Source organism: Dromiciops gliroides, chromosome 1, assembly GCF_019393635.1.
Source record: "Dromiciops gliroides isolate mDroGli1 chromosome 1, mDroGli1.pri, whole genome shotgun sequence".
Lineage (NCBI taxonomy): Eukaryota > Metazoa > Chordata > Mammalia > Microbiotheria > Microbiotheriidae > Dromiciops > Dromiciops gliroides.
Window position 1 is genome coordinate 432,042,635 of NC_057861.1, and position 21,675 is coordinate 432,064,309.

The 21,675-nt window shown below is 38.1% G+C and overlaps 1 protein-coding gene across 1 annotated transcript in view; it reads right to left on the reverse strand.

The window, feature by feature from the left end:
- IQGAP2 (IQ motif containing GTPase activating protein 2) overlaps positions 1-21,675 on the reverse strand; it is a 350,559-nt gene that overhangs the window by 148,715 nt on the left and 180,169 nt on the right. Inside the window, exons 3-4 of the mRNA XM_043975838.1 lie at positions 14,891-15,047; positions 441-518 (exon numbers count right to left, since the gene is read on the reverse strand). Of these exons, the coding sequence (XP_043831773.1) occupies positions 441-518; positions 14,891-15,047 (235 nt within the window). The remainder of the gene's footprint in view (positions 1-440; positions 519-14,890; positions 15,048-21,675) is intronic.

Genomic DNA, 21,675 nt, shown 5'->3' on the forward strand with positions numbered 1-21,675 from the left:
ATTTACTTTAAATTTTCTTTACAGGGCAGCTAGGTGGTGCAGTGGATAAAGCACCGGCCCTGGATTCAGGAGGACCTGAGTTCAAATCCGGCCTCAGACACTTGACACTTACTAGCTGTGTGACCCTGGGCAAGTCACTTAACCCCCATTGCCCCACCAAAAAAAAAAAATTCTTTACCATAATGGTTAGAATGGAAGCATGAAGCTGTAAAGAGATATTCCAGTCCTTTCCTCTTACCTTCATGTGAGACCAACCCCAAGTCATAACCATTTAAAAAAATTGTTTTTCACAATTCTTACAGGAGGTAAGAGAAATAATTTGTTGCTGTTTAATTGAGTTAAACTATTCTGATTCAATCCAAAATATCGGTGGTGTTAGTTAGGAATCTCTGAGACAGCTCCTTGCTGGGCTTGTCTCAAGCTTAAGTTTCAACCCCTACCTTAGGTAGCCCAATGGATTCCATCGCTCTCAACCATTGCACAGTATTATCCGTATGACGAAAATGAAGTCCTGATTTCTAATGGAAAGGAAAAACACAAAAAAGTATAAGCCATTTGAAATTATTATCTTCAACATCTACATGTTATATTTCTCTAAGGAATATAGTTATGAATTGCTTCTTGTCTAGGCTGACTTGAGGTATATCAAAGGAGACTAGGCTATGTATAATACTAACCATGTATAATGCATTAGAATCTTGCCACTTTTTTGGAGGGGGGAAGTCATTGTACTTCTTTATTTCAAAATAAATTTATTTTTACATTCATGTATACTCTAACCCTTCCACTACTCCCATTCCAAATGAATCATCATTTTTAAAAGAATCTTCTCTTAAACATATTATAGACCAGCAAACCAAACCTCCACATCAGTTATGCCTGAAAATGTCTTTCTATATTCAAAGTTCATCTATTTCATCTTCAGTCTTCTTTTCACTAAACATGATATGACCTGTCACTTTCATGGGTTTTTTTTATTAATTCTTAACTAGGCTTTTTGGATGACAGATAAAAAATTTTTATCTCATCGCAGGCTGCTGCCAGGAAATGAGGAAAGTTACCAGGTATTTGGAACCAGTGACTGGACAGCCTAGCAACCTCAGGAAGGCACAAACTGGACCAACAATGATAGAAGAAAAGAGGCCTGCATACTTGTAATTTATTACATCAGCACAACTAGGGGTAAATAAAAGCACTAATAAAAGACCATATAATACTGCATGAATTTATTTCAAAATGTGACTTTTTTGAAAAATTAATGCAAATACTTAACACTCTTAATTCATAGATGTAATCTATCTGGTTAATCTTGACCTAGTCAGTCAGAAGATAGTCGCTCTTTTTTCCTGTCCCCCTGAAATAATTCCGACAGCTTCCAGTGTCACCTCACAGCTAGTCTTTCATTGTCCATTCACTGTTTCTGGCTCTGGTGACCTGCTCTTCCAGATTCTTTGGCTTAATGTTTCATTTTGGAAGAGGAGACACCTTAGGCTGCTGTTAGTCTTCATTACAAGCTTTAAGCCCATTAAAAGAGAGGTGACAAACTGCCCTTCTCTTTATTCTTTTGTTTTCTAGGAGCCCTACTGTTAGTTTTCTGATTCTTCTGATGGCCTGACATTCCATAAGGAGGGTTAATGACCCTAAAGATCATTTATTTAAGAACACAATCATTATACTGCCTAACAGATGGACAACAAAGCCAGAAGCTTACGGGAAAAATTAATCAGCTGCTGTATTTGAGTTATAACAAGTATATCATTACTTACATCCCCCAAACATCTGAATAATCATTCAGATTTTTTCCCCCTTTTTCCCCCAAGACAGATCCTGGATTCATGAAACAGATATAGTCTGTTTAGACAATTTGATCCACACAGGTGAAATTCCTCTTTGGAATAAAATAACCTTCATTTATTAATATGAACAAACATCTTCCTAGTGGTGAAGTGGGCAGAATCCTGAACTTGGAGTTATGGGACCTGAATTTGCCTATAAGTTACTTAATATCTGTGTGGCCTTGAGCAAGTAACTTATATCTGCAGGAGTCAGTTTCCTCATCTGTAGAATGAGGGGATTGGACTAGATGACCTCTAACTTTCCTTCTCATGATAGATCTGTGATCTCATGTGTACGTATAGTTACAAAACATACAATTTAGTACATTAGTAATAATTCTCAGCTAGAGGCAGCTAGGTAACACAGTGGATAGAGTGCCAGGCTGAAGTCTGGAAGACTCATCTTCATGAGTTCAAATCTGGCCTCAGATACTTCCTAGCTGTGTGACCCTAGAAAGTCACTTAGACCTGTTTGCCTCAGTTTCCTCATCTGTAAAATGATATGGAGAAGGAAATGGCAAGTGGCTGCAGTACCTTTTTTTTTTTAAGTGAGGCAATTGGGGTCAAGTGACTTGCCCAGGGTCACACAGCTAGTAAGTGTTAAGTGTCTGAGGCTGGATCCGAACTCAGGTACTCCTGACTCCAGGGCTGGTGCTCTATCCACTGTGCCACCTAGCTGCCCCCGCAGTACCTTTTAAAAGAAACCCCAAATGCAATCACAAAGAGTTGGACACAACTGAAAAAAAAAATGACTGAACAATAGCAATAATTGTCCAACTGGATTGACAACAGAGACAATATCTTTCCTTCTTGTCTATTTCCTATTGCACCTAGTAAAGTGCTTGGAATTGAGGATGTGTAGAATAAATACTTACTGTTTAGAAGATATGTATACATAGAGGCATAAATTAAGGAGATTAAAAATCCCAGCTAGAAATTTCTTGTTTTAGGGGCAGCTAGGTGGTGCAGTGGGTAGAGCACCGGCCCTGGATTCAGGAGGACCTGAGTTCAAATCTGACCTCAGACACTTGACACTTACTAGCTGTGTGACCCTGGGCAAGTCACTTAACCCCAACTGCCTCATGAAAGAAAGAAAGAAAGAAAGAAAGAAAGAAAGAAAGAAAGAAAGAAAGAAAGAAAGAAAGAAAGAAAGAAAGAAAGAAAGAAAGAAATTGCTTTTTTCAATGTTCCATTATACATAATTTGGAAAATGAATAACTTGTTTCATTTTTCCAAGGCAATGACATGAATAGAGAACACCTACTCTTCTCCCCTGGTATGACTCCACAAGAGTCTAAGCCAAAAGAGTCCTTCAGCTTTTATCAGCTATTATAAGGTTTTTCACGGTCCAAGCTTAGCTCTCCGAACAAGTGACATTCTACAGAATAAAGGCAAAGTTCCAATATAGAAATGACCAAATCTCAGACTCCCCTAAAAAAAGGAAAGTTAGATCCTTTTTAGCATTATAAAATTTAGAACTAGAAGGGACCTTAAAGATATCATCTAGACTAACTCCTATTATCTTACAGATGAGGAAACTGAGTCCCAGGGAGGTTAAGTAATAAAATGGATAAAATGCTGATTTGCAATCAAATTAGTGCTCTTAAAACTTACCTGAAAACTTGCATTAGAGTTAGGAAAATATTGATTTATGCTCAGGTAATTTTATTGATTAAGAAAAAAGTTCTGTCTCATATTTATTATTTTTTAAAGGTCCATCATAGGGGGCAGCTAGGTGGCACAGTTCATAAAGCACTGGACCTGGATTCAGGAGGACCTGAGTTCAAATCCGGTCTCAGACACTTGACACTTACTAGCTGTGTGACCCTGAGCAAGTCACTCAACCCTCATTGCCCCACAAAAAAAAAAAAGTCCATCATCATTCAAAATTGCTCAACTTTGAAATTTCCATCTCTGATCACAACCTCCTATCCCACCTCTCCCATTCTATTTTTCCTCTAAAACTATTTTTTGTTTTTGCTGTATGCAAAAAAGTGCCTCTATCCACAATCTAGACCCATTTCCTCTGCCTGTCTGGTGTTCCATCTCTTGCCCTGCCCCTTTTCTCAAACTCTCATATCTACATCTAATGTGTCTGGTAGTTTCCAGAAGAGAAATTTATAGTTTACTAGTTGATTGGTACCTTGCTGTCTGTGACCTCAGTAGTAGAAAGTCAATTATTCCTGTCTTAATGGAATCCCTCACCCCCAAAAACTATCCAATTGCCCCATCCTTAAGTTGCCCTTAAGCATGGACCCAGGAGTAATGCTGAGAGCATCAGGTTGCCAAGAGATGTCCTAGGAATAATGTCTCACTAATGTGGATCATTTCTTGTGCCACTGTCTGAATACCAGAGAGACTGAGGTTCCCTAGTGACATCTCACATTGCCCTATGTCCTTTCCTTTGGAGTTTCAGCTCCAGAATAGAGAGGATACCCTGGTATCTTTCCCCTGTTTCCAACTCTGGGCTCCCGTGAGTGCTCCAGCTAAACCAAATATCTCCCCCCACCTTCTTTCTTTCTTTCTGGAACTGTGACTTCTTTGGAATATAGAATTCCCAAATAAGGAAATTCCCTCTACCAATACAAGTCAGCACCTATTCTTCAACTTATAGTCTTAAAGAATTATCACATAGGCAGTATATATCAGAGGTGGGACTTGAACCCAAATCCTTTCAACTTAAGGCTTGCTCTCTATTCTCTATTATCTTTGTATTTTCTCCTCTCTTTTACTGTCAGAGTTCTAGAATGGGTAGTTTATCTGTGCTGCCTTCATTTCCTTACTCCTGAACCTATTCATCAATCCCTTCTCATTTAGATGTTGTCTAGTTACATAAATAAGTCTCCCTAAGGAAACATAATAGTTGCTATTCTGTCCTCAAACTCTTTGAACTCTCTGTATTGGACACTTCATCCATGATGTAATTTCTTCCCTTGGCTTCCATGATACTGCATGCTTATGGTTCTGCTTCTATCTTTCTGACTGTTCCTTTCGTATCTCCTTTTCCAGATCACCATCATCCTCTTGCTTCTTAAACACAGATGTCTACATTGCCTACAAGATTGTCCTTGACCTTATTTTCTTCCTCCCCACTCTTACTTTTGATGTTCTTGACTACTCCAGTGACTTCTATGGTCACTTCTGTGAAGAAAACTAGCAAGTATCTGCACTTAGAGCCTCTTTCTGTAAATCCAGTTCATATTTCCATCTTAATGTCCTAGCCAGCACCTCAAACATGTCATGTTCAAAACTGAACTAATTTCTCCTCCCAATTTAGCCCCTCCCCCTAACTTTTCTTCTATTGATAGAACCACCATCTACTTTCCAAGACACTCAGGCTCATAACTCAGAGTCAGTTCTGATTCTTCCTTAGGCCTCACCCCATACATTTAATTAGTTGTCAAAATCCTTCCTTTTCTATAACAGCATCTCACTCAAAGCTATTCCCACTTTTCTACTTCTCTACAACCACATCAGTTTGGTTATTCAGGTCTCTTCCCTAGTCTGTTACAAAAATTCCTATATGGTCTCTTGTCCTGATTGTTCCTTCCCTAGTTTTTCATGAAACTGTCTAGGTGATTTCCCTAATTTATTGCTCTCATCATGTCATTTCTTTAGAAAAAATAATTATTTGGGTTTCCCCACTGCTTATTTAAAAAAAAAAGGATAAATTCCTGATCCTGGCATCTGAAGAATTTTGTCCTTTTTTTAAAACAAAAGCCTGAATACATTAGGTGAAAGCAAAATATACATCCACAAACATTTGTAGATATAAGACAAAATTTATTAAAGATAATTGGTTTTAAAAATAAAATTGTTTTCTATATGTGAAGAAATATTATATTTTTACCACAAAGATTTTCCCAAAAATAACCCTACAAAATATTTACCTGTAGCATTTTACTGGTGAAAAAACCCACATAAAATATTAAGAAATCTGCTAAGGAGAAATTAATCATGTTAAAACTACAAAGTATGTTGGGGTAGGCTGTCACTGAAACCTCTAGTTTTGTCTAATGTATTAAGAGCTTATTGGGGATTAGTTACAATTTAAGTAAACTCCTGAACTTCACTTGCTTCTGGACTCCAGGATAATAAACAATTTTGACGCCAATTGACCTTCTCCAGTTTTCTTTCATACCATGAATTCTAGATGTTTGCATTCTAAATCTTTCATTGTCATTCTGCCTTCCTTTTACTGTTCCCACATTATTGCATTCCTTGACCTCTCTTTCCATTCACCACCTTCATTTGTTAAATCATTTCCTTTCTTTGACATCCCAACTCTGCTCAATCATTTTAAAAAATTCAATTTTATATTCAGTTTCAAATTCTCTCTCTCTCCTCCTTTCCCCTTTCCAACCCATTAAGAAGGCAAGAAAAATAAAATCCATATGTATAGACACTAACAACAATCCCTACCCCCAAATTTTTCACAAAACTTTGCTTGGACTTCTTTCCACTTACCTCACTTCTCCTTGTTCCATTGCTGTTTGTACACATAGTTCTCTGTTTTGACTATAAGCTGCTGGAGATTATTGTCTGTATAGTATCTTTCTACTGTCCCCAGAACAAAATAGGGCCTTGCACACAGTAATAGCTTAACTTTTTTTTTGCACTTAATGCTTTTTTCACAGTTGAAATACACTTTTGCACTTGTTAGAAATGTTCCCTAGTGAGAGTTTTAAAAGAAGCTATTAAATACTGTCACGAATATCTTAACCAAAATTTCCTTTATTACTTCATCGGCCTCTTCTCCCCGATAAAAATGGGTGTTGCCAATATTAATAAACTTGTCCTATTGACATTTTGGACAGACTGAGAAATACTGCCAGGTTTATGCATGTTGGACCTAGAAAATCATGTCACTTTGCCAAGGTTGAGGTAACTTATTCAGTCAAGAACTTGCTTGCTAGGCTAACTCAGATTTTCCAAAGAGTTCTTTCTGAAGAAAAATTTCTGTAGATGATATAGTTATAGAGTTGAAAGGGCCCTTAGTGACCAGGCAATCCAATCCTGTGTCTGATGACTGAATCCACTCTACATGACTCCCTAGCCATCTACTGGAGCATTTCCAGTGATGGTAAACAAATACCATTTAAGAAAGCATTCTTCTTTTTTCTTTTTTTGCAGGGCAATTGGGGTTAAGTGACTTGCCCAGGGTCACACAGCTAGTAAGTGTTAAGTGTCTGAGGCCACATTTGAACTCAGGTCCTCCTGAATCCAGGGCCAGTGCTCCATCCACTGTGCCACTTAGCTGCCTTTTTTTTTTTTTTAAAGAGGGAGGCTCCCTATCTTTCCTAGGTTGAAAGTGCAGTAGCTACTTAAAGGCTAAATTCCAATACTGATTGGTATGAAAGTCTCAACCTTCTCTACTTTCCAACTTTGCACCTACTGAGGCAGAATTGAATCCTCCTAATCCCATATCTTGCTCTCAAGCTTACCCTATTAGTGCTGGATTTAGACATCTACTCCACTTTAGGGTTACTTTAAGCTCAGAATTCTGAAATTCAAATAATACACTAGCCTCAGTCTTCCCCCAAAGCAGGCATTACAAGTGTAGACCACCATATCCAGCCTTCATTCTATTATAAGAAAAAACATTGGATTGGGAGGCAAAGGATACAGTTTCAAATACTGACTATGCTATTTGCTGCCTGTAAAACCTTGGGCAAGTCACAAACTCTCTGGGCCTCAGCTGCTTCACCAGTCTGATGAAGCCTCTGGATCCCTTCTCAGAATGATATTTTTAAATATATAAAATAAGCTTCATAGGCTTACAAAGGAAACCAATTATAGCAAAATGCAGCTAGGTGATGTGGATAGAGCACTGAGCCTGAGTCAGGAAACTTGAGTTCGAATCTGGCCTCAGAGACTTATTAGCTGTGTGAATGGGCACATCTTTTAACCTCTGTTTGCCTCAGTTTCCTCAACTTAGTTATTTTACAAATAGAGATAATAACAGCGCTTACTTCACAGTGTTGTTGTGAGGATCAAATGAGATGATATTTGTAAAGCACCTGGAATACCATTTCTAATAAATAAATGTTTATTGAATTGACTGGATTGAACAAAGTCAGCAGAACCTCCATTAAAAATATGTAGACTAGGGGCAGCTAGGTGGCACAGTGGATAAAGCACCAGCCCTGGATTCAGGAGTACCTGAGTTCAAATCTGGCCTCAGACCCTTGACACTTACTAGCTGTGTGACTCTGGGCAAGTCACTTAACCCCATTTCCCCGCAAAACAAAACAAAACAAAACAACAACAAATATACATATATATATATACTAAATGATCTCAGATCTGTTCTAATATGAAATCCATGGAACTATGAAAATATAAGAGCTGTAAGTAACCTAGAGACGGTCTAGTCCAAGACAAAGTGAAGTAAAGTGACCAACACAGAACAGAAATACGGATTTACTAACTTTTTTTTTTTTACTAATCTAGGATTGTCAGGGTGGCATTGTGAATAGAAATAGTCAGAGAGGCAGGGAACTAAGACAGAGGTTGGTCCAGCCTCAGACACTTACTATCTTGTACTGTGTACAAAGCATAGTGCTGGGCCAATCATTGCTTTTATGGTCTTTGTCCAAATTTGCCCATGAAGAGACAGTCTATTTTGACAATCCATTCATCAATTTGTTATTGTTGTTATTGTTGTTCTGTTGTTGCCCATTTTTTAAGAGAACCAGTGACATCATGGGTAATGTCTTTATTCAGTGTGAATTGGATTTGAGTGAGGCAGAGTTGCATAAAGCCATTAGCCTTACTCTCTCTTCCAGAACCACTGAACTCCAGTGGCAGGATGATTGGTGATGACCCAGGATGCAGTGGATGACCTTGGGCATCTTCAAAGTCTGACCAGCTGTAAACACTCCACAGTGCCTACTTTATGGCCCATTGACCATTGTTCTCATCCACCCATCCTGCTGGCGAAATCTTTTACATGCTTGGGGTAGACATTCCCTGACTTGACGATGGGTTTGAGGCCTGTCAGTTACTCTCAACCTGGTTTACTCCATTCGCATAGACAGTTTTATCAGGGTTTGGCCATTGCGCATGCTATGGCTTCTTGGAGCCACAAGTGAGAAGTGGACCCCAAAGGCGGATGAGCAGCCCTGGGAAGGACTCATCAAGCCCTCATACCACAGAAGTGCTAGTCCTCCCTGAATACCCCATACACCCTACATCAATTTCTAAATAGCAAGTCAAGGAAGTTGGCCAGGAGTTAGTGCCCTCATATTTTAGCATCTCTGCCATGACCCACAATTTAATACTCCTTGAAAGGAACTTTGAGAGGTCCTTTAATACTACTGAATGGCAGAACAGGAAGCTTAAATTTTTTGTTCACTAATATCTGTCTCATTTCATTCTGAAAAGGAATTAGAGACCTTTAAAATCAGTTTTCATTATTCATTTCTATTCTAGGTAATTTTTAGTGGCAGCATAAGACATTAGACATACCTCCCCCTAAAAAAACCACCCCTTTGCCTATAAATGAGAGTTAGTTTCTTGTTGTCTCTTTTCCCTTTTGAGGATTAGTTAACCTTTCTTAGCAACAAGGGAAGATCCCACACAACAGCCGGCAGCAGCCTCCTTCCTTCTGCCATTTCCTTCCCTTTCCCCCTCCTTCCTCCCACCACCATTTCTCTTCCAATGAACCCAGCCTGTCTGTGGACTAACACAGTTGAAATAAGATGATCAGCTTTTGTCCTCAAATGGACTTTGTCAGTGCTATCACTGTACAGGGCCTATAGGAGTTTCCTTATAATCTTAGATGATGAAAGCATCCTTTCCCTTCCATCACCAATTTTTTTAAAAAATCATTTAAATTTTAGTTCCAAGATTTCATATTAGGGGGACATAGCCAAGATGGTGGAGGAAAGGCCCTAACTTCTCAGAGCTCCCCACATGATCACCAAGATTTCATGTCTCCCCCACCCCCTATCCCCACCTTGAAATAGGACATCCAAGACAGAGGCAAGAATTCTACTGGGGGGAAACAAGGTCTACTTAGTGCATTGTGATAGGTCAGCTGCTGTATTGGAGAAAACACACCTGAAGTTTAAAGAGACACTCAAAGGGGATCTCAACAAAGTCAGTTTGCTTCTCTGGGTCTAAGTTTCCTCATCTGTAAAACGAGAGGCCCAGACTAGATAATCTTTACAAGTACCTTTGAGTTCTAAATCTATCATTCTATAGTCTATGGGGGTGCTAGGTAGAACAGTGCTAGGCATGAAGCCAGGAACACTCATCTTTCTGAGTTCAAATTTGGGCTCAGACACTTACTACATGTGTGACTCTGGGCAAGTCACTTAACCCTGTTTGCCTCAGTTTCCTCATCTGTAAAATGAGCTGGAGAAGGAAATGCAAACCACTCCAGTGTCTTTGCTAATAAAACCCAAATGGGGTTACAAAGAGTCAGACACTACTAAACAAAATAGGCCATGAACACAAACTTCAAGATTCAACACATGTAATAAGGAGAACAATATCTGCAGATGTGAATTCATCTGGTTTCATTTCATATGCAAAATATGTTAGTGACTTAATTGAGGAATTCTCTTCCTCTTGGAGACTTGTCTTCATTGTTCTTGTTGGTATAATCACTAATACTCCAAAAAAAATCATTTAAAAGACTATGCCAAGGGGCAGCTAGGTGGCACAGTGGATAAAGCATCGGCCCTGGATTCAGGAGGACCTGAGTTCAAATCTGGACTCAGATACTTGACACTTACTAGCTGTGTGACCCTGGGCAAGTCACTTAACCAAAAAAAAAGAAAAAAGACTATGCCGAGCTATATATGTGTATATATATTTTTCATATACAAATACACATACACACACACATTCAACTACAGGAAATGGTTACCGTTAAAGGCAAAGATACTTAATAACCACACAGGAAAGAATAATGAAAAAATGTAACCAATTCTATTTTAATTATGATACTCATCTTAAAGCTACTTTTTCAATAAGGTTCTTTGACTGGACAAGAAAAATTTTGGGTCTGATAACACCCTGCTATGAAATGGAAGACTTAGGAAATCCAAACATATTTGTGGAAATACTAAAACCTTACTATTATCATTATACCATCATGCATTTGTATAGTCTTTAAAGTTTCAGAAAATTCTTTCTTATACATTATATCACTCACAACAGAATATGCTGGAATTATGATGTTCAATTAGTTTGCTACCTGTGATTCTCTCATAAAGACTCTCTGCTATAGGATAGTATCGGGGGCTGGAGAGGGGCGGGTCTGGTGGTGAAGAGTTCAGACTGACTGAAACCCAGGTTTTCTGCCTGCCTGGGACTAGCTCTCCATCCAGTCTCCATACCATTCTTCCTTTCAAATTAGTCATAATCATTACTTCAACATATTCCCTTTCTTTCTTTGAGGGAAAAAATACAAATAACAACCCACACACTTTAAGCCACAACCCATGACTTTGAAAATAATCTGTCTAAAGAAATGTTGAATGATAGAATAAGGAAAGTGATCAATGTGGAAATTTTCAATTTTCACCTAATTCACAGGTTAATGAGTAACCTGATTTCTCCAGGTCTCTGTTTTAGGCTTATTGGATTAATATACTCAATTACAACTTTCTTTAAATAGAAATGGATTTAATTAACTTACTTATAAAACTTCTATATTAAGCTGAGGAGAACATACAGATAAAGGATACATGATACTATTCCTCAGTAGTAACCAAAGCTTCCAGTTAGATAGCCCTTTTCAGTTTATGGAAGACTCAAGGAATAAATAATTGTTTAGGAGTGACAAAGTGTGGAAGGGGTAGTAATTATAGGAGAGTGATAAATAGAATGCCACGAAAGCATGGGAGTATGGGTAATTACTTGGGCTTGGCAAGGAGGAAGAAGATCTGGGCAATACTGCAAAGAAATCTTAGAGGAGTACTGGATCCTATCTGATGGCCTAGTCTTCTTCTTCATCCTTCACCCCCTTATAGCTTTGGACATTGTTGACCACCTCTTTTGTCCTGCATACTCTTTCCCCAGTTTTTATGGTATGCCCTTTCCTATTTACCCTCCTACTTGCCTGACTACTCTTCATTCTTCTTAATGGTGGCTGTCCTCAAAGGCTGAGTTCTGAGACTGTCTCTCTTTCCCCCCCTTATTTCTCTCTCTTTCTCCTCCTTCTCTTTGTCCACTCTCTTCTATTCCCCCCTCTGTCTTCCCCTTTCCTTCTTTTGTCTCTCTCTTTTCATTCTCTTGATTTCATATCCCACACTTTTCTCCCTCTCTTCCTCTCCATCTTTTCTCTTTGGCATCAAACCAGCACCTTGGGGTTCAATTATCATGTCTATGCACTTTCTCCTGAGCTCCATTGTCAACTGACTGTTCAATAGCTCCTCCTGGAAATACTCTAGTAATCTCAAACTTACACATCCAAAATGGAATTCATTATCATTCCTCCTTCAACTTACCCCTCCTATCATCTGACAGTGTCACTCACCTTATCAAGGACCTTCAAAAAAAAAAAAAAAGAAGAAGAAGAAGGAACCTTTCATGGTTCCCAATTATCTCTAGGATGAAATACAAACTCTTCTGCTTGCCATTTAAATCTCTTGATGGTAAGGGTCCAGAATAATTCTCCATACTTATTTCATACTCAACTCCAATTCCATGTTCTAAATGAATCCATTTGCTTGCTATTTCTCAAACATGGTACCCTATCTTCCACCTCAGTGTTTTTATACTGGTTGTCCTGCATGCTTTGCATGCATTTCCTTCTCACTTCTACCTAGTAGAGTCCTTAGCTTCCATGAAGGCTCAACTCAGATACCACCTGTCATGGAAAGCCTTTCCTGATCCCATTAAGTTGTTGGTGCTCTATTTCTCCTCGAATTATCTTGTATTTTTTCATCTGTGAACATGTTGCATGTTCTCAATTGAATTTAAGTTCCCTTAGGGAAAGGTTTGCAGATCCAAGCATATTGTAGGTACTCAATAAACACTTGTTTAATTGAACATAATATATCATGTAGATACAATAGGCAGATATTGGCTAAGAAGAACTTACTGATAGAAAGGAAACAAGCATTTATTAAGCACCTACTATGTTCCATACACAGTGCTAAACAACTTCTCAAATATTACCTCACTCAATCCTCACAACAATGCTTAGTACTGTTTATGATCTCCATTTTTAAGTTGATGAAACCCAAGGAGAAAAGTTAAGTCACCTGCCTAGACAGAGTCCCACTGTTAGTAAATGTCTGAGTCTGCATTTGAACTCAGGTCTTCCTAATTTCATCCATTGTACCACCTAGCTGCTGATAGGGGATAAAGATAAGAAAGTCCAATATTTCAAGAGAGATAATATGGTTTAATAGATAGGCTGATTGGATTTAGACAGAGGAAAACCTGGGTCCAAATTAACCTGAGGCACCAGTTGTGTGAGCACTGGCTAGTCGATTCACTTCTTTAAACCTCAGTTTCCTCATGTGAAATATGAGGGAGCTGGATTTGATTGACTTTATGTTCCTTTTATCTAGGTGACCTCTACTGTCCTTTTCAGATCTAAATCTGTGGTTTAATGAAAGCTGGGTGGCTGGAAAGATGACAATGCCGTCAGGAAAAATGGAGAAATCACATGGGTGAGGGGGAAGCCGGTTGTCATGGAGGGAAAGATGATGAATTCAGTTTGGGATCTGACACAGTCTGATTCAAACGACTAAATTCAAATACTAGAGAAATAAGGACTTGGACATCTGGGAATAGCTTTATATAGGAATAACATTTGTTAAGTTAATAATTTCTTTTTAAAATAAAAAATAATTATTCATCTGTGGCATGCTCCACATTTTTAACTCCTCATTTTAATACTACTTATTATAGAGAGTGTTTTACAAACCTCTGGCATTGAAGGCTATCCACAATTCACTTCTGAGCTTCCTCTCAACCTTTACTTCATACTACTCCTCTTCCTGCATTGTCCATTCCAGGCAAATGAAACAACTCATTGTTTCTTGTTCTTTTTCATTTCCTCACCTGCCACATTCATACAGGCCATTCCCCTTGCCTGAAGCTGACTTCTTCTGCCTTTCCTGCCTCCTGAGATTCTATTTCCTCTTCTTTCCAAGCCCAGGTCAGGCCTTCTTCCTTTCCTCAGTTCAAAGCGATGTCTCTGTTCTCAGGTTTTCTTATAAACCTTTTTCTGGAGTTCTTTTGTGCCCTGACCATATTCTCCTGTTGTATTACTTATATATATCTCACTTCTTAGACTATACTCCCTGTAGTCAAGGACAGCATCTTTCTTCACCTACGGATCCTCAGCTATTTGCCACATGACAGTCACCTAATAAATGTCAATAGAGGCACAAACTGATGCTTGGCTGTAATTTGCCTATTTCCCTGTCCCAGATACCAACCCATTCAAGAACTGCTTCAGAATTTAAAGGATTCACTGAAAGACAATAGCAGCCTTTCACTTCAGGGTCCTCACAAAATTAGTTATGAAACATGTAATTCCCTGTTCTCACTCCACATAAAAAGTGACAGCATGTCTCTTTTTAAACACCAAATGTAACAGAAAACCTGCCTCATGCTCATCTGTGGCCAATTTCTAATCATTTTAATACACTGGCACTGGCTGTTTTAGGGCCACAAGTTCAAGTCCCAGCTGGGGACTCAAATCCTTAATGGAAATATGAGCGGTTATAAATAAATTTTGCTGTAGTGAAAGCAGAAGAGGAATGAGTGCCTTTCTTTACTGGTACCAATAAAATTCACAAATGACTGAACCAGAGTATTAAAGGGAGCACAGAAGTGACATTAGAAGGGAGAGGAGTGAGAGAAGAGGGTAAAAAAAGCCCAAAATATCAGAGTTCCAAATAATAATTCCACCAGAAACTACTGTTGCCTTAGGAAATTACTGTTAAGAGTCCTGAAACTTCAAATTCTGGGAAAATGTCTGAGGCCCTCCCCCTGTAGGAACACCAACAAAGTAAAAGCAGCTAAAGGGAACAAAATGTTGGTTTTCAGCTTTTGGCTGGAAGCCAAAGCCAATCAGTTACCTTATAGCGTGTTTGTTCCACATCATAGATCTTTTTCTCAGATACCATTTTAGGGGCAAAGAATTTAGCCAGTTTTGCAAGGTAAACTCCATTTCTTAGTCCTTCTTCCAGTTCAGTGGTTGGTGGCAGTTCTTCAACTAGACAGACTTCCATCCACCTGCAAATACAAGAAACTTAAGATTATTCCAGGAAGATAACTTTTTGAAAATGAAGAAGCCAACATTTTATGGTATTTGGGCATAAAAAAAATCGAGGCTAAGATATATAATATATTCAGGGTAATGAGTAGTCTGGAAGAGATTTTGGCTGAGGCAGGGGTTAAGGGTATAGGCAGGGAAAACCACAAAAGAATGAAATTCCATTCTCGTCCTTTCACCCATTCTCTCTCTCTCTCTCTCTCTCTCTCTCTCTCTCTCTCTCTCTCTCTCTCTCTCTCTCTCTCTCTTTTCTCCTCTCCTCTTCTCTCCTCTTCCTTCTCTTCTCCCAAACCAACACACACACACACACACACACACACACACACACACACACATATATCAACCCTAGCTCAATATGCCTGTTTGTTCTACAAAAGAAAAAAGGCCAGCTTGTTTTTGCAGAGTGGGGCTGAGATTTGACTAAAGAACAGCATAAATCTGCATTGTCACCAAGGGGACATACTTGAAGTACAAGAGCCCACAAAACATTTCTATCTTCTAGGGTTGTATGAATCCAAGTCGAACATTTAGAAAGGAATAGTCCCATAACAGGATAATTTTTTTAATGGTAAAATAGAACTTGTAGTCTTAAATGGGGCATTGGAAATAACAATGGATTTGTACTCCAAAGACCTAGATTCATATGGCAGTTCTAACCCTTACTATCTATGTGGCCTCCAGCAGGTCTCTGGGTCTTTTCCCTCATCTGTAAAATGGAGATAATGATACTTATTCTACCCAATTCATGGGATAGAGTATTCTTCATTGTTGAAAAGATCAGATAAAATTAATATATAGAAAGTACTATATGAACCACAAAGTGCTTTACAAATGTCAACTACAATTATTTGTTACTGAAAAATCATGGTGAAATTCAAAAGAGAAAATAAGACACAGAGGCTACTATGTACCTAAGGACATCATTTATGACTCACATGTTTGGAAGGCCAACAATTATTGAATGTCTTTTGAGGGGAATTAAAAAGGAAAAGTATTGCTAGAGTCATAGGTTTTGAGTTGAAAGGGCACCTCAGACAATATCTGATCCAACCTCTTCATTTTACATATGTGGAAATAGAATCCTAGAGAGGTGGAGGGGCTATTTGCTCAAAGTCACACAAGTGATGAAGAGTGGGGCCATGTTTGGAATCCAGGTTCTAAGGTGCTCTTTGTAAAAAAAAAAAATAATAGTATTTTATTTTATTTTTTCCAATTACAGATAAAGATAGTTTTCAACATTCATTTTTTTTCTTTTTCTTTTTCTTTTTCTTTTTTTTTTCCGAGACAATGGGAGTTAAGCGACTTGCCCAGGGTCACACAGCTAGTTAAATGTCAAGTGTCTGAGGCTGGATTTGAACTCAGGTACTCCTGAATCCAGGGCCGGTGCTTTATCCACTGCACCGCCTAGCCGCCCCACAAAATTCATTTTTGTAATATTTTGAGTTCCAAATTTTTCTCCCTCTCCCCTCCTGAAGCTGGCAAGCAATCTTACATAGGTCCTACATTTCAATCATGTTAATCATATTTCCACATAGTCATGTTGTAAAAGAAGAATCAGAATAAAAGGGAAAAACCACAAGAAAGGAGAAACAACAACAAAAACAAAAAGTGAAAATAGTATGCCTACATTGAGACTGCATAGTTCTTTTTCTAGCTGTAGAAAGCATTTTTCATCATGAGTCTTTTGGCATTGTCTTAGACCATTGTATTGATGAGAAGAGCTAAGTCTATCACAGTTGATCATTCCACAGTGTTGCTGTTATTGTGTACAATGTTCTCCTGGTTCTGCTCACTTCACTCAGCATCAGTTCATGTAAGTCTTTGCAAGTTTTTCTGAAATCTGCCTGCTCATCATTTCTTACAGCACAATAATATTCCATTATGTTCATATACCACAATTTGTTCAGCCACTCCTAATTGATGGGCATCCCTTCAATTTCCAATTTTTTGCCACCACAAAAAGAGCTACTATAAATATTTTGGTACATATAGGTCCTTTTCCCTTTTTAATGATCTTTGGGATATAGACCTAATAAGGGTATTGCTGGGTCAAAAGGCATGTACAGTTTTATAGACTTTTGGACATGGTTCCAAATTGTTCTCCAGAATGGTTGGATCAGTTCACAACTGTACCAACAATGCATTAGTGTTCCAATATTCCCAACATTTATCATTTTCCTTTTTTGTCATATTAGCCAACTCGATAGGTGTGAAGTGGTACTGCGGTGCTCTTTTAATTGCTGCTGGATATTTCTAAAAATGGAATGGATTCAAGTATTAAAGAACCTCAGAGCTAGAAGGGAACTCAGAGATCTCTAGTCCATACTGTACCTGGACAGGAATGTCCTGTACAACAGCAACCTGATAAGTGGTTATCCAGCCTTCACTTTAAGCCCTTCTCGAACAGGGAACCTCCTCATACCAGAGGTAGCCCTTTCCACTTAGGAATCTCATGGATTGTTAGGAAGTATTTTTATAAGACATGTATGAAATGATGTATAGTGAAGTGAGCAGAACCAAGAGAACATTGTACACAGAGACAGCAATATTGTTTGATGAAGAACTGTGAATGATGACCATTCTTAACAATACAATGATCCAAGATAATCTCAAAGGACTATTGATGAAACATACTATTCACCTCCAAAGAAAAAACTGAAGATATTGATGGAACAGACTTAAGCATGCTATTTTCACTTTCTTTCATTTTTTTCTTTTAATCAAGTTTTCTTGTAAAAAATGACAAATATGGGAATGTTTTACATAATCATACATGTATAACCCATATCTGATTGCTTGCCACCTCAGGGAGTGAGGGAAGGAGGGATAGAAATTGGAACCTAAAAATATAAATAAAAATGTTTAATATATTTTTTTAAATTTCTGAAATTTTAAAAAGAAGCATTTCCATACATCAAACCTAAATCTACTCTTTTGCTTCTCTGTCCAGTGTCCTTAGTTCTGCCTTCTTGTTCTACCCAGAAAAAATCTCATTTGGTTTCCACACAAGACATTCAAATATTTGAAGACAGCTATATTCTTCTCCCTATTTATTCTTTCCTTAGGTTAATTCTTTCAGGTGATCCTCACATAGTATTATTTCAAAGCCCTTTACTTTTTCAGTTGTCCAATTCTGAATGTTCTCTAGCATCTACCCTCACTAAAATCTGTGGCCCAGAACTGGATGAAATAATCCACATATGGTTTTACCAATACAATGGGGATATAACCTCTCTTGCAGTGAGGACAATAAAAACAGTATTCATGGCAAAGATGTTCTCACTAAAGGCAGGACAGTAAAAGATCACATCAATTTTTATTCTGTCTTGGCTATAAAATTATGGGGTTGGACGAAATTACCTTTGAGGTCCCTTGCAATTCTAAATCTATGATAACAAAATGCTATCCAAGGGAAAATTTCCCCAAGAATGTTTTTTCTTCCTGTGACTAGCACACTATAAAGTTACCCACTTGGTAGTAAGTTTGGAGAATGCATATTAATTGCAATATAGACAACTTCAAAATAGAAAGTCTTAAAGAAAAAAACAGGGAACACAAGCTATTGAATAAATAATAAAAATTACAACTCAGTTGTACAAGATGGCTGCTCAAGTCTAAAAGCAACAGAAACAGATCCAATAATATCACTACTAGGTCTATAACCCAAAGAGATCAAAGAAAGAAGAAAAAGACTTAAATATACAAAAACATTTATAGAAACTTTTTTCTCCAAGGCAAAAAGTTGGAAACTGAGAATGTATCCATCAATTGAATAATAGCTGAATGTGTGTGTGTGTGTGTGTGTGTATGTGTATGTGTGTGTGATGGAATTGTATTTATTGGTGTTATAAAAAGGATGGTAGTTTCAGAGAAACAATGGAAGACTTGAACTGATGCAAAATGGAATGATTGTTGACAGGAGAATAATTTATACCATAACAGTAATATTGTTAAGAGCACAATAACTGATCATAATTCCAGAGGACTCAAGATGAACTGTCACCTACTTTCCAGTAAAGGGCTGATATACTCAGAGTACAGAGTGACATTCATTCTCACTCTCATTCTCTCTCATTTTCTCTCTCTCTTTCTCTCTCTCTCTCTCTCTCTCTCTCTCTCTCTCACACACACACACACACACACACACACACAAATGCACACACGTATGGGTACGTACATATGTATGTATGTATGTTTGTATGTATGTATGTATGTATGTTTGTATGTATGTCTATTAATATGGCCCATGTGGGAAATATACTTCTTTGACCAGTTATGTTTGTAATAGGGGTTTTGTTTGTTCTGCTCTCTCAACTGGTCGGGGCAGGGGTTAGGTGACAGAGGAAGAATGTGGTTCTCAAATAAACTAAAAAATAATTTCTTAAAAGTTTTCTCAGCAAAGTATATCTGCTGAAAGAAAGGATTTAGGTTATAACTGGGAGCTTAAGGAAAGAATCAGAAGGTCTGCTAAAGTGAATGGGCAAGAGAGTTCATCACAGATGTGGAAAGACAAGCACCCTAAAACATGGTTGGTGGAGCTGGCAAATCAGTTGAAGAGAATGTTGAGAAAATGACAAAAATATCCATATAGCCTTTGACTCAGAGAACTCACAGCTGTGCATGTATCCCAACAAGGCCAATGATAAAAGGAAAGGCCCACCATGCACCAAAATATCAATGTCATTGCACAAAATGCTGCTAAAGAACTGAAACAAAGCAGATTACAGATTTACAACCAAAAGGGACCTTGGGTCATCTGGTCCAACCCCTTCATTTTAAACATAAGGAAACATAAACTCAGAGAGAGATTAAGTGACTTCTCCAAGGTCACCTAGGTAAGAAGGAGGTAGCTTTATACACAGGTCTTTTGATTTCAAATCCAGCACTTTTTCCACTGAAGCAACCAACAACTGAAGAATGGCTAAATGAATTATAGTCATGGAAAATTACTATACTGAAAAATCAAAGAATATAAATGAATACTGAAGAGCATGAGACTTGTGTGAACTGAAGTAAGCAAAACCAGAAAAAAATAGACATAATGATTAGAAAAATTTAAATAAAACACAAAAACAATGTTGTGAAATTATAATAACCAAACTTGGCCCCAAAGAAGAGATTATGAAGATTTATATATCTTCCTCTCTTCTTTGCAGAAGTGGGAGATCATGGCTATGGACGACTGCCTAAAACACTGAACGTGGTGGTTGTATGTTAGTTTGCTTAAGTGGTTGATTTTTACTCCTTTTTATTCTTTGTTATTAGAGATGGTTCTCAGGGAGAGGATTAGGAGATGGATTACCTTGGAGGATAAAAATGATGTAAAAACAAAATACAATAAGAATTTAAAGTTACTCTGTAGTATGAAGGACCCAGTTGAGTTGAAAATAGACAAATTTTCAGTGGACCCACTTGGAATTCTGGTATATATAACTTGAGGGGTGGTGATAAAGTGGAGAGAGTGCAGGGCCTGGAGTCAGGAAGACTCATCTTCCTGAGTTCAAATCTGGCCTCAGACACTTACTAGCTGTGTGACCCTGGACAAGTCACTTAACCCTGTTTGCCTTGATTTCCTCATCTATAAAATGAGTTGGAGAAGGAAATGGCAAACCACTCCTGTATCTTTGCCAAGAACATCCCAAAGGGGGTCATGAAGAGTCAGACTCGTCTAAAAATGACTAAACAACAGCAACAAATCTAAAACTTCCTCACCTAATGTTCAGCAGAGTTAAGAATGCAGATGGTACAGTGATCTAAGGCTGAAGATTAGTGGGATGTGAGCTACAGAAGAACAAGGGGGCAAGGGAGTCAAAGGTGCGGAATTATGAATAGTTTAATTAGTTAGCTATTGGGTTAAGTCTGTGATCCGGAGTCAGAGTAGTGTAGTAAGCTCTTCTATAACCAGACAAGATGTTAAATAGCCTGGGCAATGAAGAAACAGAGAAGCTAGAATTTGTGGTGAGAATGAAAAGTATACTTAAGATAAAAATAAAACCACAATTACCCACTGAGTCCCTGCTCTCAAAATACTCAACTAACAAACATTTACTACATAAATACAATGTGCTAGGTATTATGTCAGTAATGGGATAACAAAGACAAAAGTGAGATATTCTCTGACCTTGAGAAGCTCATCTACTGCTATCAGGTTTCTTGTTTATCTCTGATACAAATCTGTAATTGCATGTCTCACCTCAAGGTGTTAATAAGTTAGGTATTTAATGACCACCTTAAGTGAGCAGGTTTTGACAGAAGCCAACATGGGAAGAAATTGTATTGGCTCTTGACATTTGTTTTCTCCTCTCTGTTTTTTGTTGTTAGGTCTTTTTCCAGTTGTGTTCAACTTTTTGTGATCTCATTTGGGGTTTTCTTAGCAGAGAGAGTGGAGTGTTTTGCCATTTCCTTCTCTAGCCCATTTTACAGATGAATAAACTGAGGCAAACAGGGTTAAGTGACACGCCCAGAGTCACATGGCTAGTAAGCATCTGAGGCCAGATTTGAACTCAGGAAAATGAGTCTTTGTGGTTCCAAGCCCAGTGCTCTATCCACTGGACCACCTATTTCATCTCTATAGGGAAGCAAAAAGTG